This window comes from Passer montanus, unplaced genomic scaffold (assembly GCF_014805655.1).
Source record: "Passer montanus isolate IOZ18808 unplaced genomic scaffold, ASM1480565v1 scaffold76, whole genome shotgun sequence".
NCBI classification, from domain to species: domain Eukaryota; kingdom Metazoa; phylum Chordata; class Aves; order Passeriformes; family Passeridae; genus Passer; species Passer montanus.
Window position 1 is genome coordinate 1,354,526 of NW_024372813.1, and position 25,571 is coordinate 1,380,096.

The following is a 25,571-nucleotide window of genomic DNA, read 5'->3' on the forward strand; positions in this document are numbered from 1 at the left end:
GCTGCACTCAGCACTGCTGTTCAACTCTGAAATCATGGCCACCAGGTACACAGAAAACCAAGATTTGCAAAAAAAAAAAATTTACAAAATGTGGTGAGGTTACAAAAATGTCGCTTTCTTCTCTGCATCTCTGAGACTGCATATTTATTTTTATGGCTTAAAACATAACTCTAAGAAATCACATTACCGTGTACATCTCATTCTTGAAAGATGGCCTAGACTTAAATTTAAAAAAATATTGCTGAAGCTTCACCACACTCAGAGGACTACAAGCCCCACAGTGTGTTATTTTAAAAGATAAGGAAATAAGAAATTGGCTGGGAGAGTGTTTATCTACTTTCAAAAGTCAGTAATGTGAGGGAAAAAAGATATCAGGGAGTGTTTGAAAAAGACACAGATTTAAAAAAACTAATTATAGAAGGCAGCTATTTCAGAAACCAGACACTGGGTATCCTGCTGTAGTGCTCACAGACATGGAAGGATGGGAAACATGGAGGAACTGAGTCAAAAAAGCAGATTTCTGTCATATTTATTTCATCAGACACTGCTCCCACTTCTGTGGGACCGAAGTCAGGGTTTGCAGCCCTGCAGGTTCTGCAGGGGCCTGGGCTGGTGGAGCCCTGGGGCTTGGGAGATGCTCCTGCTTCTTTTGGAGAGCTGCACTGATTGAAACCACTGGAAAGCAGAATTTTCTCTTGTTTGTGTTCCCCTCGTGGGGTTTTCTGTGCACAAACATTTCAGGGACAGAGGGTGGTGTAGCCCAGAGGAGCAGCAGCACACACTCACCTGGGACTGGTGGGATTCAACAACCTTAAAGGTCTTTTCCAACCTAAAATCTGTGATTCCAAGACTGTTTTAACCACTGTAGCAACTCAGGATTTGTCCCAGCATTCATCCCATCCCTTCCCTTGAGGCAGTCAGGTGGGACAAGGCTCTTTTGGCTGAAAAGACAGAGATTTAAGACATCACAGAGGAACCTCTCTGGATGTGAAGTTTCTCTCCATAGCTCTCTTTCATGTGAGGAAGGCCTTTATTCTTCACAGAGTCAAGGGAAAAAGAGCCCTCTATCAGGTCAGTAGAGTCAGTCAGTGCCAACTGCTGTGGTTAATCCAATGTCAAATAGCAAATGGCCGTGAGAGAAATTCAGGATTCACTTGGTCAGCCCAGGAGAAGAGGAGGGATGAGTAAGACAGCTTGGCTGCAGGTCTGTAGAATGATATTTGTGTTAATGTTTTGCTTTTGAAAGGTATGAAAAGATAGATAGCAGCTGTCTTACTAGAATAATGTTATTTAGGGTGCAAAATGAAGAATTTAGAAAATAGGAAATGTCAGGTTTATGATATTTCATGGCACTTTTAACCTAAATCTACCTTTTAAGTGCATTTGATCAGACGTGAGTCTTTGTGGGGTCTGTGAAGACAATAGCTGTGGGGAAATATTTCAGTGGATATTTGGGCAAGGCTTATACACGTGACAAAACAGGATTATGGTTTTTCATCCCCAGATTTGTCTTCCTGAGACTCTGCTGTCCCTGAGGAGAACGAGCAGCTCTGGAACTGGATGGGGCTGGATGTGGATTGGGATTGTGTGGACTCCAGCACCCCCTAATGGTGCCAGCACTCGCTCCCTGTGCGTCCCTAAATCCTTACAAATCCTTTCAAACTGTGTAATAATGAGAACAATTCTGCTGCAAATGGCCAATTTTTCACTCGGTGGCAATTAACAGTTTTGTGCTATTTTAAACAGCTTTAATTGCAGTCTGTGCTGTCAGACCCTGTTGCACACTCCATATATCCTGCTCGTATTTCCACGTTAAATTAGGATAAAATGTTCCAGTGGGGGATGGGACAAATGAGAAATCGGAGTGGGCAGATGCAGGTGATGACTAAGAGCAAACAACACCCCGTGTGCAGCTTGGCAGGGCTGCTGCTGCTGGGTAGGACAAAAAAATCTGAGAAACCTGAAGGGAAAAAAGTCAATCCACTTTGGTTTCATATTAATGGAAGGATAATTGTCTAAATCTAACTTTTGTCTGAGAGGTGAAGAGAAACGTTAAAACTGAATGTTCAAACAAAGCTCCACCTGCTTCATTAGAGCCCTGCTGATTAACATGAGTATGTGCTAGCAGTTTCCTCATTGACTTTCTCCACTGCGAGGTAGCATCCATGGGTTGTATGGATAAATTAAAAAATTTTAAATTGTGTGTGTGCACAGGACCATTGTGTGTGTGCACAAACTCCCGTGAAATGCAGGAGTCCCAGCACAGAGCTGCAAAATCCTGCTGAAATAACAAAAACTAGCTTTTCCTGGGGTTTCTGGGAAGGTGCTAATGTGTAAATGTGATGGCTTATCCCACATAGTGGAGAGTTCTTAATGCTTGTAACAAAAATAAGCTTGCTGGTAGCTCAGTACCAATCCTCAGTGCAAGCTCTGGAAAGCTTTGCCTGGCTCCTCTGGGCTGCAGCAGTTCTGAGAGAAAGCCCAAATCTGATACGATAACATCGAGCATTTTAGATGAGATTCCTCTTATCTACAAGTACAATGTGAGAAAGGCCAAGATGGGACTGAGATAGGGAGGGTTGCTGTGTTTTCCTACAATAAAGGACAAAAATGGGCCAGCCTTGGGGCTCACAAGCTTTTTTAGCTCAGCAGGAGCTCAGGAGCCAGTCAGGGTTGGGTTTAGTTCCCATTTTAGCTCATGGATTATCAGATCTTCTTGGATCTCTGTCACTGATAAGCAAAACCACGTGTAACCTACCCTGATAAAAATATGTCTGATAATTGGGTCACTCCTTTATTTTACATGCCCTGGCTTCAGAGTAGTTGGAAAAGTTGGCTCTGCCCAAGGTGTGGCTCCCTGCAGGTTGCAGGGGTTGCAGCTCACTTTCCCCACAGCTCCAAGGCTCGTGTGTCACCAGCTCAAGCAAGTTTGGAAATGAACAGTGGGGAAGTAACTTGTGCAACTTTGGTTTTTGAATCAGAATATAATTTTGAAATTCAGACTAACCCAAGCACAGTTTCACATTCAGCACTGCAAAGACAAACTGCATTTTCCAGTTGTGGTTTTTTTTTAACAGGACAATTGAGCATTTTCTACCATTAATGATTTTTAAAGCATTTTCTCACAGGCAAGAGCATCTCAGTGAAATTTGTACATGTAGGGTTTTCTTCAATTGTACACACTGGCATTTCTTTCCTGATTTCTACTGTTTCCTGATTTATTTTAGCTGGTTTTGGAGCAGTGCCACAGCCATCCTAGCAGCTGTCAGCCTTGGTCTTCAGCCCTTGGGGATGACATTCCCTGGTGTCCAGAGTGCCACTGGTGAGTCACCACCATCTTCCTTCCTTTAAGCACCCAGCCATTTGTTTCTCCAGAAGAACCAGTGATAATGAGCCTTATTTAAATTACCCTCAAGCTGCTGGGACTTGGGGCTTTTCCTGCAGTCTGTGGCAGCAGTTTTGGACAGTGTAGCTACACCGTGAGTGCAGTCACAGCTTGCTGAACTCTGCAGAATTCCTCTCCCTGTTGAAAGCTGTGTGAAATGTGTCTTAGCAGGAAACTGCTCATGGTCAGGTTAAATTTAAAGATAGGGATGTTAATTAGGATAATCTCACTGTTGTAGTTCTGTGGAGCCCAGTCAGACTGCACACCCAGAGAGGTTTTTCTTTCCTTTCACAATTGGCTGAAGGTCAGTTTAGATTTAATATTTACTTTGAATAACACATGCAGTATTGATTTCTGGAAAGGGCACAAGGTGCCTTATCCCACTTACATCTCACTCCAGATTTTTCAAATGGGGAGCTACCAGCAGAACCACAAGTGCAGAAAAACATCCTAAGAATCACACGATTTAAGGTCACCTGATTTTTTTGTTTTAAAGAGCTGTATTTGGGGATCTCACCTCAGATAAGCTCGTGTTTCTATAACTAAGTGTCCCCTGCAAGCCCAGGAAACAAGAATTTTGAGGATGATCCATGTGGACCTTAGAGAGCCTAGAAAAACTGGCTGTTGAACAAAAGAAAAAGTCTTAACTTTATTTGCAGAGGCTTTACCTGACACAGTCTGCTCACTTTTGCCTGTTCTTTGCTGTCTGTTGGGAAGGTGCCTTCCTGCTTTACAGGAACATGCAGGAAAAATGTCCCATGGATGTGCTGTTCCCATCTGGCTCAGGAGAGGAGATTCTGTGAGTTGCTTCAGGGAGTGATCTAACTCACAAGAGTGATTTTTAAATCTTAATGATTATAAAATGTATTGCTGGCAAAAATATTCCTCCTCAGCACTTATGTAGTGGGGGGAGGAAGGAAAGCAAGGGGGCACTCACATCTTCTTCCCCTGAATCCTCAAAACTTGGGGTGTTTGTGTTCTAAATCCCCTTCCTGAATCTCCTGGGAGGAGGTTTTCATATGGGTGTGTATATATGTAAAAATAAATATCAATTTCTAGTTTAGGGTCACATGCAGCTCAGGCCAACCTGTGTTGTCCAAGGCACTTTTGGACAGCAGGGGCTACCCAAAATCTTGGTTAAGTTCAGCCACACACAGAAAATTAAAACAAGTACCAAAAAGTTCAAGTTTTATATTAAAGAAAGAATTGAGTAGTCTGGAGAAGAGGATAATACTGATTGTAAAGCCTGAGCAGGGTAGAGAAGAGGTTAAGACAGCTGTCACCTCAGTAGAGAACAGATTTTTTCAAAAAAACCCCAGAGGTTGTAGATCATATCCATCTTAAAATATTGAGAGAGCTAAATATGGAATTACAGGTGTGGTCTGAGGACTTTGTGGTGCCTGGGTGTACCACAGGCACCACAAAGAGAGAAAAAGAGAAAAGGATTGGTAGAGGCAGCACAGCTCTGAATGTGATCCCAATAAGGGAAGTTTTAGAACAAATTCTGAGGGGAAAAAAACCTTGCTGAACAAAGAGGTGACCAGAAAGCGTCACAAATTATACTAGGGGTTTATCAGAAGAACATTCTACCAGAGAAGTCGTTCTCTTGATGAGAAAACTAATTTCCTTACCAGACATGATAGAGTGGAGTTAATTACCTGGAGCTGCAACTCAAATCACTGAGAGTGAGAATGAGGAGATTCCTGCCAAAATTCAGAGGGGGTTGTGGAGCACTCTGGGGCAGGGGGGTTTATTTTGTTTTATTTTTGTACATTAAATGCCGTGTTGGAGTGGGCACTCCTTTTGTTCCACGAGGTGTGTGGAATCTGATCCTCCCATGGCTATTCCATAGTAACAAGTTTATTTTGTTTTATTTTTTGTACATTAAATGCCATGTTGGAGTGGGCACTCCTTTTGTTCCATGAGGTGTGTGGAATCTGATCCTCCCATGGCTATTCCATAGTAACAAGTGAATATTACATATATATTCACTTGTATATGTGTATATGTATGTATGTATGTTTACACACTCCTAGGTGTGTGCTGAAGGAACTGAAGGCAGTGCCAGGCTGCTGTCTGTGCAGGGGACAGGACAGTGCCACAAGGTCCAGGATGCTCAGGAGGGGAGGCACCACATTGGGTTTATCTGGTGCCACCTCCCTGCTCCAGCAGAGCCATCCCAGAGCACGGGGCACGGGATGGTGTCCGGACAGCTCCTCCCAGGGAGGAGACCTCCCAGCCTCTCTGCTCAGGGCTGGGCACTGCCAGGGAAGCTCTTCCTCATGTCCAGCTGAAACTTCCCAAGCATCAATTCCTCTGGTGCCATTGCTGGGCCCCCGCAGCAGAGCCTACTGCATGCTCCGACACCTCCTTTTAGACGTTTATTTATGGATGAGCCGTCTCCTCCCGAGGCTGCCGAGCCGCAGCTCCCTCAGCCTTCCCCTCAGGGACGCTCCATCCCCTCGGCAGCCGCGGGTGTGCTGCTCTGCGGAGCCCCAGGGCTGAGCAGAGGGGCAGCAGCGCGTCCCCAGCCCAGGGCCATGGCAGGGCAGAGCAGAGGTTCAGACAGCTCAGGGGTTCAGACAGCTCAGGGGTTCAGGCAGCTCAGGGGTTCAGACAGCTCAGGGGTTCAGGCAGCTCAGGGGTTCAGGCAGCTCAGGGGTTCAGACAGCTCAGGGGTTCAGGCGGCCGCCTCAGCAGCGGGCGGCTGTGAGGGGCAGCGCGGCTCCCTCAGCCCCAGCGCCCCCGCCCGCCCCGCCAGGGGGCGCCGCGGCGCGCAGGCCGCTCAGCCGAGCAGGTCTTGCCCGTGCTGCTCATCGCGCTGCTCCTGCTCTGGTCCTACTACGGATACGTCTGCGAGCTCTGCCTCGGTGAGCGCCGCCCGCGCCCGGCGGGGCCCGCCCGCCCCGGGCCGCGCCTCAGAGGGGGAATGGCCCGCGGAGCTGCGGGCGGGGGGCGCGGCGGGCCGGGGGCTCGGGCATTCCCCTGCTCCCTCTCCGCTTCCTCCTCCTTCTCCTCTTCCTCCTTCTCCTTCTCTTTCCCTCGTCCTCCTCTTCCTCGCCTTCTCCATTTCCTCCTCTCCTCCTCGTCCCGTGTCCGCGGGGTGAGCGGCCCGCGGTGTCCCGGGCTCCTGCCCGGCCCTGGCGGGCTCGGCGCGCTCCGGGTCCCGCGGGTTGGTGCCCGGCCGGGCGGCTGCGGGCTCTGCCGCTGTTCGGCACTCGTGAGACTCTGTCCCGGCAGGGGAGGGCCGGGCCGGGGATCCCGCCCTGAAAGGCAGCGTTGTTGGGGTTTGATAACGTCCGGCTGTGATTTATCAGCTAAACAGTAACAAACAGTCTGTGCGCTGCCTTACAGTCGTTTTATGTTTGTGTTCTGAAAAGGAAAGAAATTCATTCATATGAAATCGCACTGGGGCGTGGAGTTGTTACAGTAGCACAGAAAACATTGCATTTTAGAAGAGGAAGTTTTATGCTGGCTGGTAATTGTATATTTAATGTAGCAATTTAACTGTATAGTAAGTTGCAAAGTTTCTCGTGTTTGTTGTTTCTGGTTTAGTGTGCTGTTGGAAAAAAGAGTTGCCAGCTCTGGTGGAGAGAAGAGCTGGAAGCTTGGATTTGTGAAATTGTGAGGAGGAGCTGTGGCTCCTCGGGACAGAGTGAGGCAGACAAACGAAACCAGAGGTGCCAGAAAGGACAGTCTGAGATGGTCCTGGGGCAGGAGCTGCCTTCTGGTGCTGCTCAGTAAATCAGGTGTGTGTTAGGGCTGGCAGTGCAGTGGGACCTGCTGGTTTTCTCTCCATGGGAGCTGGAATGAAATGCAGCTTCTTTGGCCTGTTTTAATCAGCAACTTGGCAAAGCCCCCAAGCACTTCATCACATTTATCCCATCTCTGAGGCTGTGGGCTGTTTCCTTCAAGAATTCACATGGGATGATATCTCTGAGGTGCATGGAACATGTGAGAAAAAATATGGAGTCTTTTCCTGAAACTCTGTCAGTCTTTTGAGATGTGCTGTGCAGATTCAGTAATGCTGAGCAGGGGCTGGGCCCAGGTCTCAGTGCAGCTGCTGCAGGAGGCTCAGGTGATTTCAGTGAGCTTTGGACTGGGGCTGTGCTGCTCTGCAAGTGCTGGTTCAGCTGGCAGGAGCTCAGCTTGCTCTGTGGAATCACAGCTTAAATTCATTCATTTGCCCACACCCACCTGGTTTTTTTGCCTCATTTCTCTCTCGTTTCTTTTATTTGTGTGTGGAGGAGTTTATCTGCGCAGAAGTTGAAATGATTGAATTATTTCAGGCTTTGAGCCTGAACTGTTGGCCTGTGCTGTTCCTTGCCAAGGAGGATGTTGTCTCTCCACGTTTCCAGCACAGCAAGGCTTGCTGAGCTGGCTGCCTCTTCTCAGCTGCTGTAAACAGTGACTGCTTTGTCTGGAATCTTGCTTTGCACTTTCAGCTGTGCCCAGCACTGCAGTGCTGTGGGGTGACGGCTGGGAGGCATCTCCTGCTGCTGGCTGTGAGCTCTCAGTGCTGGGGTGCCCGGTGAGTCACAGCAGGAACCTCAGTTCTCGTTTGGCTGGTGGTTGCTGCCACGGTGACAGCAGTGATCCTGCCACAGAGCCTTTTCTGTCACTGTGGTTGTGCTCTTGTCTCAGGTGAATCCTCAGCCAGGCCCTGCTGCAGGTGTGGTCAGGAGGGAGCCAGGCAGTGCTTGTGAAAACTCATCACAGCTTGACTGGCAGCAAAGCAAAGGAAAAGCTGAAGTGTTGCTAACAGTCTTGTTTACCTGAAATTGAGTGAGCAGAGACACGGCACAGATTGTTTCTTTTTTCATCTGCATTGCTGTGTGGCACAAAGCTTTGTCTTCCGAGCAATGCTCTATGAAAACATCACAGAACTCCCTGTTTGCAGTGCAAGAAAGCTGTCCTTGTCTCTTCTGTCAAACCTGGATGCTGGCTTTTAAGATAAGGGATAGATTTTCAAATAGTCACTACATTGAGCAATGCACCTTTTGCTGCTTGCTCAGAGGGCTTCTGTTAGTAGGGGCTTTTCTCTCATTGTGGTGGAGTAAGAAGGGGTTGTAAAATTTCTGCTGGTGGGTGTGTAAAAACAATGCAGTCACTGCAATTGCTGACTTGGCCCAAGCTGGGAAATTTATAACTTTTTAATCCTGCTGATGCAGAAATGCTTTGGGACAGTGCTTACAGTGGAGGGTCAAGGCCACCTGGAGACCAGTAGAAAGCAGCTGCATGTATGTGGTAAATGCAGAGATACAGGTGCTAGAGGAGCCCTGGTGATCTCCTCACCATCACCAGAGGATTGCTTTTATCATATTCCTAATGCAAAATATACAGGACACATTTTATAAGCAGGGAGAACACAGCACAAGTAAGAGTGAGTGAACATCTTGCTGTGGGTGTGTGCGTGAGTGAAGAAGAGTTGTTAGGGATGCTCTTGGTGTGATGCTGAGCTGTGGGCTCTCTCTTTGCCTCTTGAATTTGAACATTTTTCCTCAAATGGCTGTATTTCACATAGAAATGTTAATTGTCACAAACTTCTCTGGGATTCATATTTCCTCTGTGGACACATGTTTTTTTTCTTTTCCAGTGACTGTGAGCAACCCTGTGGAGAAAGGTACGTGATAATTTATTATTTGCCATGCAGTCTTCCTGGAAAAGGACTCACAAATGTTCTGGCTGATACATCAGAAATATTTGCTGTCATTTTTTTAAAGGTACATCCTCTTTCAGTGTCTCCTTCCTGTAAGTGCACCCTCCTGAGGAACTCAGCATGCTGCACCTCCTGGGTGCTCTGGGACATGCTCTGTCTAGTCACAGTCTGGGCAGAGCATGGAAAGGCTCTGATCCCTCTGACTCTTCCAGGAAAAGCTGTGTGTTTCTGTGCACACCCACACCCCTCTTCTCCCTTTCCCCTTCACATTTCCAGAGCTGTTTTTACAAGCCAAACAGAAAATACTAGTTCCCATCTGCAGCCCACCTGGCTTTTTTTGCTGTTCCGTTTGATCTTTCAGTGAGAGCTATTTTTGCTAAGTTTTCTCTCAGTTCTGGTGCCCACTAACAGCTCCTGAGTCACAGCACAGTAGGATGGCTCAATGACACTCTTCAGACCGGTGTGTTGGTGGAGGTAATGGCCATGTTCTAAGAATAAGGAGTCAGTGGATATTTTAATATTTTTCTCCTTCTTTCCTGGAGGTGCTTTGGATGCTTTTGGCTAATCCAGGTGTTCTCCTGGTGACTTCCTCCTTCAGGGGTTATGAAGGACAGAAGTAGGTGTAGTGTAAGCTGTTCCATGCAGAGCATAGCTGACATTTAAAGATCCTGCAGATTGCTTCATCCAGTAAATTCTCTTTCCCCTGTAGAGCAGTTCTGATGTTTGAAATTGCTACAGAGAGACTGCAGAAAGCAGGATGTTAATGACTGCTCTGCAGAAGAAAGTTAATTGTTGCCTAATCTGTTAGTGCATCTCCAGGTCAGCTTCCTCTAATGTGCTGCTAGGCTGATCAACAAAATTAAACCTGTTGCAAGATTTATCTCCCTCCATATTAATTAAAAATGGCTCAGCTCCACCTGTAGTGTGAGGATAACATCTCAAACCAGCTTGGAGCATGAGAATGACTTAGCTGTGATTCACAGCTCCTTCCCACAGTCCATCACATCCTTGTGAGATGTGTCCCATCATTTGCTGTCTCATTAGAAAGTCTCACTGATGCATTTGGCCTTTTTTACCAATTTTCACACAGGAAAAGAAGTGTTTTGACATAGTTAAGAAGTGTTTGAATTTTAGATTTCACTTTCCAACTAGTTATTTTAAGCTTATTTTTTAGAATTTGAAGCTTAAATGAAATGGGGAAACAAGATTGTTACTGCAATGAAATGATGTGTTTAAATAAAACCATCTTGTAACTTTGATAATGTCTTAATGAGTTGAGTGTTAAAGAAATGGCAAATAGCCTGTGGAGCTGAAGGACAGCTCCTTTGGCTCCCTGTCCATGGAATGCCTGCTAATGCCAAAGGCTCTGGAATCAGGTTTGCACATAGAACCGACTGTTCTGACATGGGCTGGTTTGCAATTCTTCCTCAGCCCTATTTTGATCAATTTGAGGGAAGTTTTCCTGATTTATTGTACCAATTGTGGCAAATGTAAAAGCTGTTTAATAAGGCATTTGGCTTTTTCTGGTGATGTAAAGCTCATATTATTTCTCTCTGCTCTCACAAGAAGAACATGGTGCAGGGATGGACAGTGCACACTCTGCTTCCCACTGCTTTTAGTAACAACTGAACCCCAATGCTGGGAGGTGCAAAATTCACCCTTACAGTGCTCAGCAGCTGCCAGTTCTGCTGGGCTGGTGCCTGGGATGTGGGGAAGAGACAGGAATCCTGTCATTCCCAGGGATAAAGGTTGTCACCTGCCCTGTGGGACAATTCTCTGACAGCTGTATCTTCCTCTCCCACAGAATGGGAGCAGGGGAGGATCTGAGACTGAGCTCTGGATGCTGCTGACACTCAGCCATGAATTTTGGCTGGACTGCAATAATGGGTGGCACTGGATGGACATCTGTCTTTTCCCTTCTTTTTTTTTTGACATTGTTGTGAAAAATTTGAATTATGCCCATTGTGGATGAAACCTTTGCTTAAGAAGTCATTACTCTGTTTTTTTCTTTTCTTGTTTTGTTTTTAGTGGCCTATCTTGTAGTATTCCATATTCTCTTTGTGCTCTTTGTGTGGACATACTGGAAGTCTGTTTTCACTCTCCCAATACCACCAGGCAAAAAGGTAAGAGAGCCAACACCTTTCATTCCTTGCAGAACAAAAGCACAGATGTTAAAGAGAACTCAAATATCCTTCAGTCTAGTTGATCTGAAGAGGACAGTCAGAGGCAAATGTGTTTTAGTTATTTTCAACCAAATATTTACTTTGTCATGTTGCTTGGATAAGTAGATTTAATTTTTTTTTTCACATTTTGTTTTACCTCTCTATGAAATACTAATAAAGCACTCAGATTGAAGCAACAAAATGAGCTCAGTATTTGTGCACTCCAAATATACTCAGCCTTGCTCTGATCCTGATTACAAGAATGTAAATTTATAAATAACAGCTAATCCCAGTTTTAAAAATTTAAAAATATAAAGGTTCTTGCTCACTGGAGAGGTGCTGAATGTATTACAAAAGTGAGTAATGGTATTCATCTAGGGCAGCAATAGGAGCAATTCTAATAAGTTGTTTTATGAGCCTTAATTTCACTTTTTCATTTCTTCTTGCCGTGTCTCTCAGTATCCTGGCTCTCCAGCACTCACTGCCTCCCTTTGTCTTCTTAACAACCACATTTTCCCACTGCATTAATCTCAGGATGGGAGGTAAAAACGTGTCCAAGCTCACCTGTACTGGGCAGGCTCCGTGCTGCCCCGGGTGAGAGCTCCCTGCTGCCCTCTGCTTGCAGTTCCACATGTCCTACGCTGACCAGGAGCGCTACGAGAGCGAGGAGAGGCCCGAGGTGCAGCGGCAGATCCTCGCCGAGATCGCCAGGAAGCTGCCGGTGTACACCAGGACAGGCAACGGAGGTCAGCCCACATCCACCACACACCCCAGCAGCACAGGCTGGCACCAGGGGATCCTGCTGACCAGCAGCACTCCCAGGCACCCACTGACTCCTGCTCTCCTCTGCCGTGCTCACAGGGAAAACAAAAAAGGCATTGAACCCTCTAATTCAGTGCAGTAGCAGGTGCTGCCTTTGAGGAGCAAGATGTTACCCTTTGCATTTACAGTCCAACAGCCCACATGTGCTGTCTGCATTTAGAAATAGCAATAGAATAATTTAATGTGTCGTAATTTTTGCTAAAATGGAGTCTGGCTTAGGGATGCAGGACATATTTCTGTGACCAGTTTTCTGGACTGTGTTCAGTGATTAAATGCCTGCTGCACTCCCTTCACAGCTTAAAGAAATCTGTGTTCATATTGGAGGCTCTGACCTGTTCATTTCTGTCAGGCAAGCCAAAGAATTTTGAAGCAGAGAACTGGAATAAATAGGGAATTATCAAAATGAAGTGTAGGTAGTCTGAGTAAATGTGGAGGCAAGTGTGCAACTTTGGTTTGTCACCTTTGAGCTGGCTGCATGGGTTAGAGGAGGTTTGGGATAGATGTTAGGAAGGAATTCCTTCCTGTGAGGGTGGCGAGGCCTGGCTCAGGTCCAAAGAGGAGCTGTGGCTGCCCCTGGATCCCTGCAAGTGTCCAAGGCCAGGCTGGACAGGGCTTGGAGCAGCCTGGGACAGTGGGAGGTGTCCCTGCCCATGGCAGGGGGTGAAATGAGATGAACTTTAGAGTTCCTGCCAATCCAAAGCATTCCATGGTTCTAGGATTTTATGCTTTCACTGATTGTTGCCCCATCTGTGAGTCTTCATCAGAATTATGAGTGTTGCTTACCTGATTGTGACCTGCAGCAAACACCAGGTCACCTGCTGAAGTGACAGAGAAAAGAAGAATAGTTAGGAAATGAGCACAGTATCAACTAGCACGTGAAAAAAGAGCCATTTTTCATAGTTTTGTGTTCATTTGTCTCTGATTCCAGGGATTCGGTTCTGTGACAGATGCCAGCTGATCAAACCTGACCGTTGTCACCATTGCTCTGTTTGTGCCATGTAAGTCATGGGTTGCCCTTCACCCAAGTGCAGTCACCACAAGGCTTTGGGAGTGGGCTGCTCCTTCCTGTGTCTTTTTACACAAAAAGATTCCCCAGGGTCTCTGTCACAGCTGCAGCTCTGCAGCTCTAGGGCAGAAATCATTCTCATATCTCTACACAAGGACCAAAGGACATTGGTTGGTCTTCAAACACTAAGAAATGTATAATCTTAAAATTATATCTACCTTTAAAAACTTAGAGACAGTATAATTTTAAGCATCTGTTGTGTAGAAACCTCACAAAAATAAAAGTTTTGCTGTTGATCTGCAGTTGGTAATGAAGTACCAATTAAAAATCTTCCATTTTTCTTTTTTGTCCTTTTGCAGGTGTGTGCTAAAAATGGATCATCACTGTCCATGGTATGTCCTAGATACTGGTTTGTGGTTTTCTGAAAGGAAAGGTTACTTAGATATATTTCTGTAAACCCCTCATGTCTGTATTCCTCTCACATTTTAGGCCATCCATCTCTTTAGTTTGGGAAACTTATAAAATAATTGCACTTTGAAATTGCTTGAAATTAAATCTTAACAAAACATTCATGTTCACTCCATAACCCATGTGTAAGAATGCTATTACACTGATAAAATTTAAACCCCAACTGCTAATTCACTCATTAACTATTATTTAAATTTGGAAGGAACTCCAGCTTAGCCTTTCCTTTGGGCTCTCTCAGTGTTTCAGCTGCACTTGGGGTGTTTCCTATAACAACATTTGCACGTGGATTGTTTCTGAACTGATGCTGGTCAGAGACAGTCTGCAGAAAGCTGCATGGAATAATTGAGCTTTCACCTTTCAGAGTTGCTGCCACTAAATTTCTTAAACTCTTCCTTTTTTGGAAAAAAAAAAAAAGGAAGATTTAAGAATTCAGAAGCAACACAAACATTTCCCTACCTGAACCTTCGTGGTGATCAAAATTGGAGAGGATTTTCCAAACCTGAGTTCTGACACAAACACCCACTGGGGTTTCTGTACATCCCCGTGTTCCTTTCTGGAGTTGTCCTGTGCATGGAGAATTCTAACCAGGAGTGGGGTTAACTGGGCTGTGTGTAAACAAACAGCAGGGGTGAGGTGGCTCCTGAGGTTTGCAGGGGAGTAAAGCAGCACAGAACTCCCGGCTCTGATTTCCTTGGCAGACAAGAGCCAGACAGGAGGAACGAGCTGCTGCCTCTGTGACCCACTCACCTGTGGTACCAGCCTTGAAACAATTCCAAAAATCTGAACTGCGCTTCTCCTCGGCCCGCAGGAAGGGTTGGAGGGAGGAGCAGAGCCATCGGTTCTGTTCCCTTTCGGCCACCAAGGGGAGCTGCTCCTTGGCAGACGGGGTTGTGTGATCAGGGGTTTCAAAGCCCCCAAAGCCATCGTGCTCTGTGTGTTACAACCACCGTGTGCTGCACCAATCCTGATTTCAACTTTGCTTTTGTCCTCCAGGGTGAATAACTGCATTGGATTTTCTAACTACAAATTCTTTCTACTGTTCTTAGCCTATTCTTTGTTGTATTGCTTGTATATTGCTGCAACAGTCTTCAAGTATTTCATTAAGTATTGGACAGTAAGTCATGAAATCCGGTTACTTTTTCATCTCCTGTCAGTCTCGTGGGCTTTAGTGACTCTTGGTGCTTTTGTTGCTGTCAGGCACTGGAGGGGCTGCATTTTCCTGGGAGGTGTTTCCTGGGCCCTTTGGGAGTCCACCTCCTGTTAGATGTCCAAAATGCACAGAGCAAGAAGCAAGGAACTTCAGACTGTAGATTTTTTTCTGGCAGAGGGGCTCTATCCCTTCCCTGTCCTTGTGTTTGCATGGGTGTCCCTTTGAAAGTTTGGCTTCGATGTGTAAGGTCCTGGCAGTGATTTGTACATATTTTACTATGAAAATAAAAAATTGGGTTGAAATCCCTTGTTCATGATGTGTAAGGTCCTGGCAATCATTTGTACATATTTTTACGGAAGAGAAAAATCGGGTCGAAATCCCTTGTTCATTTTCTAACTCCCATAGGCCTCCTTTCTCAATTTAAAAACAGCGACCCAAAGGAGGCTTTTATGCAGATTTCGGGGGCTGTCCCGGCGCGCGCAGTGCAGGCAGAGCCGGGGCAGGGCCGGGGCAGGGCAGGGCCGGGGTTCTAACCCCCATAGGCCTCCTTCCTCAATTTACAACCAGTGACCCAGAGGAGGCTTTTATTCAGTTACTGCTGATTGCTTCTATGCAAGCAAGGCCAGCTGACAGCTCCTGCAAGACACTGGCCCTTGGTCTCTATTTCTGTCCCCTCTGCTCAGTAACTGTGTCTGTTTGTGTTTAAGTACCTTTGCTGTGCACTAATTGTTCCCCACACTCAGCAAGGCACAGCCCTGAGCCCAGGAGGTCCCCAGAGCCTGCCTGTGTCCCTGCTGGGCACCTCTGGCACGTCCTGCTGCAGAGGGAAAGGAGCCTTTCTTCTCCTTGGAATGTCCCACTTGGCTTTTAGACTTTCCCCATCCATCTGTGCTCATTTCTAACACTCCCCAGTAGCTGCAGATGTGGAGGGCAGGTTTCTCTGGGCTTACCTTGAGCAAGGTGCAGAATTTTAATGTGTGCACAGGAAACTCAGCAGAACTTAAACAGGGCTTCAAGAGCTTCTGCCTGCTCATTTCCCACGGGCACAGGGTGTTCATGCCCACCTGGCAGCTGTGGTGGGCTGGCTCGGAGCCATACCAAGGGTTAATGACACCCCCTACTCTTTGTGCTGTGGTACAGGAGGGGAAATGAACCACATTCATTTCTTTGTCTCTTTTTGCTTTATATATAATATTCACTTTGTCTGTAAAAGTTTGAGAACTCACAATAAGAGTTTTAGAGTTATATGTCTAAGTACAAATAATTTCCATCTTTAATTTGTTCCCATCACTTGTTCTGTGTTGCTTTCCTTTCCAGGGTGAGCTGACCAATGGACGTTCCAAATTTCACATCCTTTTCCTTCTCTTTGTGGCAGTCATGTTCTTTGTGAGCCTCATGTTTCTGTTTGGCTACCACTGCTGGCTCGTCAGCAGGAACAGATCCACTCTAGGTAAGGCTCTCTGTCTCTTCCTTCTAGTAAGACACCAAAGGTGCTGTAAGAAGAAAAAAAGAGAAGAAAAGAAGGCATTTGTTCTATTTCTGTACATTCCTGCTGGTGTATGAGGGGAGGAAGATTTAAGGTCTTGGTACAAGCTGCAGAAATTGGTCTCTGCAAAAGAGCTGCATTTATTAGCTGGTGTGACAAAAGCTTTTTTAGGGAAAGCAGAGCCTTAGAGTGTAGAAGTCCAATTATAAAAGTGTTAAGCATATGTAAAACTGCATTTGCTGTGAAATGAGTGCAGCTTTTCAGGAATAATGGCTTATTCCTGTACTGAGGTGCTCCCCAATCAGCTTGGTGAGCTTGGGAAACACAGTGTCCATCTTTACTGATAAAGGCACAGAAGTTGTGACTGTAAAATTAAAGAAATTATAGTCTAAAATAGTATCATTTTGCCAAAGTTTCTTTGCTTGTCCTCAGATAAATGTTCAACTTACAAAGCTTTTGGGATAAAGTTTTGTAACAAAACAGACACTCTCAAGAGAGAGCAAATATTCTGATTTTATCAAGTGATTTACTTCAAAAGTCATTTCATGGGGCACTGAAGCTCATCTATCCCAAAACATCAGACCTGTGCAGCAGCTGAGAGGGGAGATCAAGCTGTTCCTAAGGCACTCAAGGTTCTTCTCTCCTTTCTTTTCTTAATTTTATGCCCCAGCAGAACCCAGAGTATATTTGCATTTGTTTGTCCCTGGTGCTTGTTCATTCTAACATTAACGAATGAGGTGATTGAAATCTGCAGTGCCACTTCTGGAATATGCACTGAACACCAACCCACTTCATCCTGCAGAGTTTTTTACTTAGAATCCTTTACCCTCTGAATTTCATCAAGTCCCACAGGAAAATCTTTTCACTCCATTCTCTGGATGAAACAACCCATTGTGGGTTGGTTTGACTGTTCTCTAGGTTCAATTGCACAACCAAATTCCTGCCTTCAGCTGGAAAGTCTTTACAGGCTGTGCAAAATGGGAAAATCATTATTTTGAAACTCTGTAGTGCTGTATCTCTATAATCTGTTACATCACGTTGGCTTTAGATGGTTACAAGATGCACAACCTTGTTTCAGAGTGTTTGCCATTGATTTTCATTTTTTTTCCACTGAAATTGCCTCTGTTTGCAGAGGCTTTCTCAGCTCCAGTGTTTCAAAATGGCCCAGATAAAAATGGATTCAATCTTGGCTTTGTGAAGAATCTCCAGCAAGTGTTTGGGGAAGAAAAAAAGCTCTGGTTGCTGCCTATTGCCTCTAGGTAAGTAACCCTGCTAAAAGCTGATATAATTACAGTTTTTCACATTTTGTGTACAGGCTTAGGTCACAGGAAAGTGAGGGTTTTATGTGTCTTTCAGTGAGAGTGGGACCATTTTCTGTTGGGTGTCACTCAAACACAAGTGAGATTTCTGCCCTGAAGAATCTGTGGGATAAATTGATAAAATTTATACCTGTTTGCTTAGTTTTCGTAAATGTTTTCCTTAGTTCCTCTGTCACTTCTAACTGCCCACATTTTTCCAGGGCTTTTTTTCTGTGTTCAAATTGCTTGCTCAAATTAGCACATTTACCTTCTGCTAAAAATTACTGGATTCCAGGCCACAAGTTTCAACTTTTGTACTCCAGAGACCTTGAAAAAATGGAGAACCAAAAAGAAAGATAAGACATGGTGCTTTGCAAGCTTAAAGATGATTTTAAATAAACGTGGAAAATACTGGCAACAGAAAAAATGTAGAGAAATGGTCATCTTTTAGAGTCACCTGCTGCTTTTGCAGTGTCCCTCTCTGCCTTTTCCCTTGCAGCCAGGGGGATGGACATTTCTTCCCAATGAGAACCTTGAGTGAAGCTCGGAACCCTCTCCTGACAAATGAGGAGCAGTGGGAAGAGGATGGAATAGATGAAGAGCCTCAGGGTAAGGAATTAATGAAATTAGTTGTCCTGACCTACAGTGGCCAATAAATAAACTATAAGAGCTAATAAAATAAAAAAAACTGTGTTGGTTAAATCTCTGGGCAGCTGGGACTTGATTAATGAGCACAGACTAAAAATAAGCTCTGCTTTGGAAACAGTTCTTTCTTTTTTTTTAATAACTTTCTACTTGCAGGTGAATGAACTTAAAAGGTGTTTCAAGGGTTAGAGAAAATTAAGTTGCCACAAACTGAGAGTGTTTACATGTAAATGTTGCTGCTTGCAGCCCAGTTATTTGGGATGTAAAGTGTGCCTGCAAGAAGGAGAATGTTTAGATTTTTTAAAGTGTATTTATCCTGTGCCAGTGTGTGAAATCAGGCATGCAAACACAGGAGTTCAGGGATACTGCAGTTTAGGAAGCTGCTTTATATATACTTTGTCCAGCTTTATTTCCAGAGTAAATTTACCTCCTCTCCCTGGTTGGTTCTATACATTTTGGTACTTACACAAGGTAACACAAATGAGTTTTAAAACCAACAAAATATGCTTTAAAAATAGCAAACTATGGCATTTCTGTGAATTTTTAATGATGTTTAAAATAACTCTTGTAGGAATGAGTCAGAGCTTCTTCCAATTTTTACGAACTTCAAATTCTCTGAATCAATAATTAATTCTTCCATATGAAAACAGTGGCAGTGAGGTGATTTTTGGCTAGATCAGACCCCAGACTATGGTCTGGAGCTTATATGAAGTCTTCCAATTTATAGAGCTTATAAAATAACTGACATTTCCAGGCAGTTGAACTGGATGATCACTGTGGGTCCTTTCAGCTGAAATATTCAGATTCTCACTTACACAACAGAGGTAAGCCAGTAAAAATGTCTAACTAGAAAGACCTGAAATGTTCCATTAAAACTGCAAGACCTTTATTTGTCTTTGTGGCTTTAAAGCTTGTGACTTGGTTATGAAATAAATAAAGCCAATAATAGAGTAATCTCAGTTTAAAACAGCTGTTCAGTTCTCTCTGACAAGTGCTTGTCTATTTTTGTTTGTAATTATCCATAAAAACACAACCCCATGCTTAGTGAAATATGTATTCTCAGTGAGAAAACCAGATTTATTTGCCTCTAACTGCTTTGCTTTTCACAGGTTCTGGTGAAGCTTCATCCCTTGCCATAGAAAGGGAGACATAGCAGTGTGAAAACAGTGGTGTAAAGCTGGATCAGAAAGGTATTCCTTTCTTTATTTCCCTCAAATCAGTGCTCTGCAGGGAGTGGGGAGGTGATGTTGAAAAGGTTTGGGCTTTAGCAGAAAAATATTTCTCCAGCTTGCCCAGAAATCCCTTGTTCAAGGGGCCCTGAAGGGAAGCAGAGGCTCTCAGAGGCCCTGGGCTGGGTGTGGCACAGGTGACACCAGAGCCACCAGCACTCTGTGAAGGGCAGGACACCGACCCTGCAGCTCCTCTGGAAAACATGGACAGTGGCAAGATGGAAATTCTGGGATCATGGGAGGTGTGGGAAGGGCAGGTGAGCTGTTGAACTGAAGCTGAGCACAGCCAAGCTGCAGCTGGGGATGCAGGGAGGTGCCTTGTGATGTCACATCAGCTGTCACTCTTCTCCAGGCTTTCTCTCCCCCTGGGAAAGGCAGGTCCCACAAGAGCTGACACCAGCTGGGGCAGGTGCTGCTTCCAGAACATTCCCTGCTCTGACTTGGAGAACGGGGGAGATGCTCCACACACACCCTGCCCCAGGAGCTGCAGGCAGTGAGGAGGGCACAGTGTCCTGTTGTCCCAGGGGGATGACCTGACCCAGACTGCAGCAGCATCCCCTGCTGTCCCACTGCAGAGGTGCAGTTGCCAGGTGCAGTTTGCCCCTCTCAGTGCCAAGGCAGTCAGGAACTGGGGGCAGAGCACTGCAGCCCCTGCCTGGCTCCCCTGGCAGACAGGGCCCCTCCACACTGCTGGCTGTGGGCACCCTGTAGGAGTCTGCCTTGTCCCACTAAGAGAAACCCCAGAGTGTTTTTCTGTCAGCACTGAGGGCTGCATCCTGCCATCCCAGCAGGGCAGGCAAAATCAGCATTTTCCTGTTGTTCTTCATGGCTTTAAAACGACTCCCAAAGCCCAGATCAGCCCTCAGTCCCTCCTAACAGCACTGCTGTGGTTGCACAATTGTATTTCTTTAAATTTCAGCTTCCCTCTCAGGAGCCAACATCCCTTCTCTTGGCAAGGACTTCAGTTTTGAGGGGCAGAAAACAGGTGGATCTTCAAGATGAGAAAACATCCTGAAGTATTGTCTGATGGGAATCTGCATTCCAGAGTGTTCTCCAGGAATCCTGCTGTCCAGATGTCCCAAGGCTTTATAAATTTAAGTTACAGAGTTAACAGAACAATTTTACAGAGTGATTGTGGCCAATCTTCTTTGGCCTGCTCTCTTTATTTTATAAATACTCTATATTTTTTATTCAGAATGGGTAAAAATGTTGATGCGAGTGTGTTTCCGAAGGCCTTTTCATTTTGCAAACATCAGGGACTCAAGCTCTTGAAATTCTTCCAAGCCATAATATTCTTGGGGATGGTTATTTATTTTGAGGCTGATTCTCCAACCTTCTCTGACAAGTGGCATTTTCTAATGTATTTAAATTCTGAGTTCAGCTCAATGCAAGACAGACCCAGTTAAAGCTGGCACTAAATTGGTAGCTGAATGTGAGAGTGTTGAAAGCAAAAGTGCTGAACATGCACATGTACATGTGCAGCTGTGAGTGAAAATAAAATTTCACATTGCCAGTATCAAGATTCAAGAATATTGTGGCCATAGGTTCTTTAAAACATTTTTAGGGGTGTTATTTTCCTTGAGTTTGGGTTATAGTGCTCTTGCATCCTACTTGCAGGCTCCTAAAATGCAAAAGGGAACTTCAGACAGTCCAGTTTGCATTAATTCCTAGGGTTAAAATATCATCTCATTCCTGGATCAGTGTTTGATGGAGATTTGTGTGTTCATGGAGTCAGAAAGGAAGATGTGAATTCAAAACATGCACTGAAAGTTTGGCTCCAAGAGTCGTGTTTGGAGTTTGCACTCCACAGGGGTGGCTTGAACCCCAAATTGCTGAAGACACAATTGAATTTTTCAGACTTCTTCCCAGCTCAGTGCACTGACTGGCTTCAGGGGTTTCTGCACAAGAGGTGATCAGATTTGTTTCTGCATTTTGCTGCATTTACAGTCAAAGAGGTGTATCCCTGTTTTTGTTCTGGGGAGTGGAACTGAGACGTGGCTGGCTGGATTATGGATATTTTTCTAGACCTGAGTCCTTTTTTTTTTAATCTGCATGATTCAGCCCAGTCCATCATTCTTGTTTGAATTAGGTGCATGCTAAAAGTATTGGTGTACTGCCTCTAAGATCATTTAGTACCATTTTCTATCCCATTTTTGTGTTTATCAGCCCACTGGTGTTGGCAGTGACTACAGGAGCAGCTGTGAATGCCAGCAGAAAGGAGCTGAATTTGGAGGTGGAGGTTTTGCCTACAGACTAAACCCCTTTTTCCTCTGTTCCTCTGCTGCTGCTGCCACAGGGAATGTGTTTGTGAGCCAGGAGAGCCTTGCAGAGGTTCCTTCCCTAAGAGAAGGTGTCTCACTTCTGGCTGATCCGTGCCCTGTGGGCAGGAATTTTGTCCCTCAGCCTCTGCAGTCTGTGTGGAGCAGGCAGTGCTGACCTCCCTGCGATGTCTCACTGCTGCATTTGGCTGTGAGGGGCCAGGGTGGGCTGGCCCAGGCTCCTGTGGGTTTGTGTCTCTCCTCAGGGTGGCCCTGAACACTGAAAATGTTCCTGCTTCAGCCACCTGAGCCCCATCTGTTGAGTGGCTCTGCCACCACATGGCTGCTGAGTGCTGGAAGGGTTTTTCCTGTCAATCTAAAGCTGCATTTCTAATGCAAATCTGGTGTTGGACCTTGTGCTGTGTGTGATGCAGGGTGGCAGCTGAATTAATCCCCTCATTCCTGGCAAAATGTGCTCTGGAGGGGGAGCGTGAGAGGATGATGGCAGCTAAACACAGCCAGAATTTAGCACCTGCAGAGGTGCTATTTGTGCCTTTAAAAACTTTAAATTCCTTGTCTATAAAACCAGGAAGGTGATTTGGTGACTTTCTGTTTCATCCTGCCAGCTGAAGTGTTTGTGTGGATTTACAGGAAGGTTTTTTGGTGTGAATTTACAGAGCTTGTGTGGATTTACAGGAGTTTTCTGAGCAGGTCCTTGTCCCCCTCCTGGGTTTGGCTCTGGTTACAGCCCTGCCTTTATTTGAGTTGTTCCTGTGCCAGGCAGCAGCAGCAGAGCTGTGCAGGAGCTCCCCTGCCTGCTCCTGCTGCTGCACTGCTCATTGGGGAGTACAGAAAATCAGGTTTTGTCTTCTAATACTAAGGCAGATATCTTTATGATGGCACTGGTTCCAAGCTCAGATTGAGAAAGGGATTTACATATTTCCAAGTAACTTTTATTTAGTCACTTTTCTTGTAATTAATTATGGTTATCTCTTCCCTTTCCTTCAAAGCAGCTCAGCCTCCCGTGGTTGTAACAAACTTGTCCAGGTAGAAACAACACAAAGTTATCACTTCAGAGCCACTTCTTAATATCCACACATCAGATGCTGGAAAGCTTAATGAAATGTGAAAGAAACCCAAAGTTGTGTAAAGTGAGGCAGAACAAAATGGGAAAAACCCACATGTCTGAGTGAGCAGCTCCATTTTGTTCCCTTCTGCTCACTGAAGGTGATATCCTTATTTTACCCCTGGCCTTTGTCCTTTTTATGCTGAGTAAATGCACTGGAAAACAGTTCCTCAGGCTGCAGGTGACAAAAGAGAATATTCAGCCCAGTGTGTGATAGGTTTTTTTAACCTGCAAGTGGCCCTTCAGGGGCTCTGACTGCAGCCCACTGCAGCACCTCCTTTGTTTTCCATGCCCTGATCCTCATCCAGAGGCTCTCCACCATCATCACTGATTGTAAGGGCTGTATCACCAAACCTCTCCCCCACCTGCCCTGCCTGCACTCTCCATCCCAGCATTCCAGGAGTGGCACTCATCCCCCAAGTCCCATCAACAGCAAGGACACTGCAGCTCTGGGAGCTGGCCAGTGATCCCAGCTCATCCTGGGTGTATCTCACACTGCCTGTGCTGGTGGCCCAGCATTCCAGGTGCACCCTGAGTGCCAGGAGCACCCCAGCAGTGCTCACTGTCACTCTGGGTGTGTGCTGTAGGTGCAGTCCATTCAGGGAACCTGGAGAGCTGTCAAGGTTCCAGTCCCAGTTCTGCTGTCAGTTGTGTGGCTGCAGGGGCTGCTGGAGGTGTTCCACTGTGGAGGCAGCAAGGGAACTGTCTCACCCCCTCCAGGGGCTGCTTTCTCTGCTTAGCACTGGATCTACACTACAGCTTTCTCAGCTTGGAGCAACTTTTCCAAGTGATGTCACCATGGAAAGGAGGGAACTCTTTTGTTGGACTTTACTGTGATGCCTCCATTGTTATCCCTGTGCTCCTGGATTCATCCTCTGAAATAACTGACCACTAACAGCCACCTGCCCACCTCCCCCCCTTCTGTCCCATTTACATTCAGGTCCAAAAACCCAGACAGAGCATCACATTGATGTTTCTCTGTGCAATTGTCCTTATCCAGCCCTGGGCCAGCAAGTCCTGCCCAAGGAACCAGGACTGTGCAACCCCCACTGCGCTGCCAGGTTTCTCTTGCTGAGTTGGAAGTTTTTGGAGTAGGATAATCTTGTTTTCCTTCAAGCAGGGAGCATTCTGTATGTTTGAGGAGGCTGTACCCAGTGTGTGTGTGGGGTGCAGTCACTGGTGAGAATCAGGAAGCTTCCAAATCACACTATGCAATGAATGTTTGCTTCCTGGGACAAACAGGAGTGGATTCAGCAGAATCCACACCAGCTGCAGCTCTGTACTTCTAGATGCTGGTCTGGACTGAAAGCACAACTTGATGCATAAAGTCTGTCATGTGATATGAATGTAAAATATAAAGGGGAAAAAGAAATTACTGTTTTTCCCCTGAATTTAGCTATGAAGAATGATGTACTGAGCAGTTACTCTGTGCAGAGTTACTCTGCTGAGCAGTTGCTCTGTGCAGAGCTGAGGCACTCATGGAAGGGTTTAATTAGCAGGGGAAAGGAGCCACTACTGACCTTGTTTATTAAGCCAGAACTAATTAACTCAAAAGGGTCACGTTTTCATTTCTGTGACTCCTGTGGTACAGATTTCTGAAATGGATCCATAGTACTTGAAAATACCTCAATTTTATTGATATTTTTCCAATTCTATCAGCTTCTGCTTTATTGCAGAACTCTTGCAAACCTAAACTGACTCTGAACTGATCAGATCATTCAGATGACTGAAGGTGTTTGCATGGCAGAGGGGCTCTGGCCTGGCAGACCCTGTCCTGGCTCTGCCATGGGCTCTTCCTGCCCAGTGCTGCATTCCTGCCCTGGTCACAGGCACTGAGCTCACACCCACTGCTGCAGGGTTTTAGTCTCTTGTCCTTTTCCCATCCCACTTTGAGTCTTCCCTCTTCCTCCTGAACATACAGTTTAATATTTTCAGCTGTGAGCTGCTTGTGCTGGTTTTTTGGATACTGTGAAGGTGAGTAGGTGTCATTTTATGCAGTTGTGCCATGTTTTATTTGTAATTAATCTCTGTTTGTCAGGTATTGGTTTGTGGTTCCCATCATCAGGCCCAGCTGGCTTTGCTTAGAGCAGGATCCCACTTCCTGCATTTTCTCTTTCCTAAAAGCCTCATTTCTTCATTCTCCAGCTTCCGTTTGGGATGTAAACCTTGTGAAATAAAATGTAAGTTTACATTTCAAATACAAGCCTGTAAGTTGCTCATGCCTGCATGCTCCTTAAAATACTATTTTTTTTCTGTATGAGGTTTTAAGATTTACCAGCAGCATTTGTAAAACTTCAGTGGGTAACAGCCATTGTTTAAAAAAAATATGCTAAGGAGGGGGGAAGCCACAACCACAAAAAAAAAAAAATCCAACAAAAAGGACAAAGGGATCATCTCTGCTTCTCATTCCAGCTGTGCTTGAAAAGAAATGCCTGCTTGCATGCAGTGGTGGTGCCAGACAGCCCTGGGACACACAGGTACCTCACCTGACAGCTTCCCTGCTGTTTCAGTACTTCCTGAAGCACTTCCTTGGGTTAAACCTTGGACTAAATCCCACTGGAAGCCTGAAACCCAACAAAATCAGCCTCCCCCTCTCCCTTCTAACCTGGGGAAGGTGTGTGCAGCCCCTCCTCAGCACTTCCCTCTGTAAAAAAAGCCCACAGTGAAAGTGTTGGTGTATTATTCCCCCCACACCTGTTCTGGAGGATCTGGGAGCCTCCAGGATGTGTCCCAGAACTCCCTCAGCACCTGGAATGCTGCTGCAGTCATGAACTGCTGGGCTGGGGCAGGTGACCTTCCCTGGGAGGGACAGGGCTGTGTCTGAGAGCTGGGTGAGGAGGTGGAGCTGTGGTTCCTCTGTTCTCATTTAACTCCATC

The 25,571-nt window shown here is 45.6% G+C and overlaps 1 protein-coding gene across 1 annotated transcript; it reads left to right on the forward strand.

Moving 5' to 3' along the window:
• The first annotated feature begins 1,555 nt into the window (after positions 1-1,555).
• On the forward strand, positions 1,556-25,062 carry ZDHHC15 (zinc finger DHHC-type palmitoyltransferase 15). The gene is made up of 13 exons (XM_039731110.1): positions 1,556-1,629; positions 3,228-3,322; positions 8,982-9,008; positions 11,073-11,167; positions 11,832-11,952; positions 12,957-13,026; positions 13,394-13,426; positions 14,496-14,616; positions 15,970-16,102; positions 17,271-17,397; positions 17,936-18,045; positions 19,191-19,271; positions 20,230-25,062. The coding sequence occupies exons 1-12, from the start codon at positions 1,571-1,573 to the stop codon at positions 19,232-19,234; spliced, it is 1,035 nt and encodes a 344-aa protein (XP_039587044.1). The 5' UTR covers positions 1,556-1,570; the 3' UTR covers positions 19,235-19,271; positions 20,230-25,062.
• Positions 25,063-25,571: the final 509 nt, after the last annotated feature.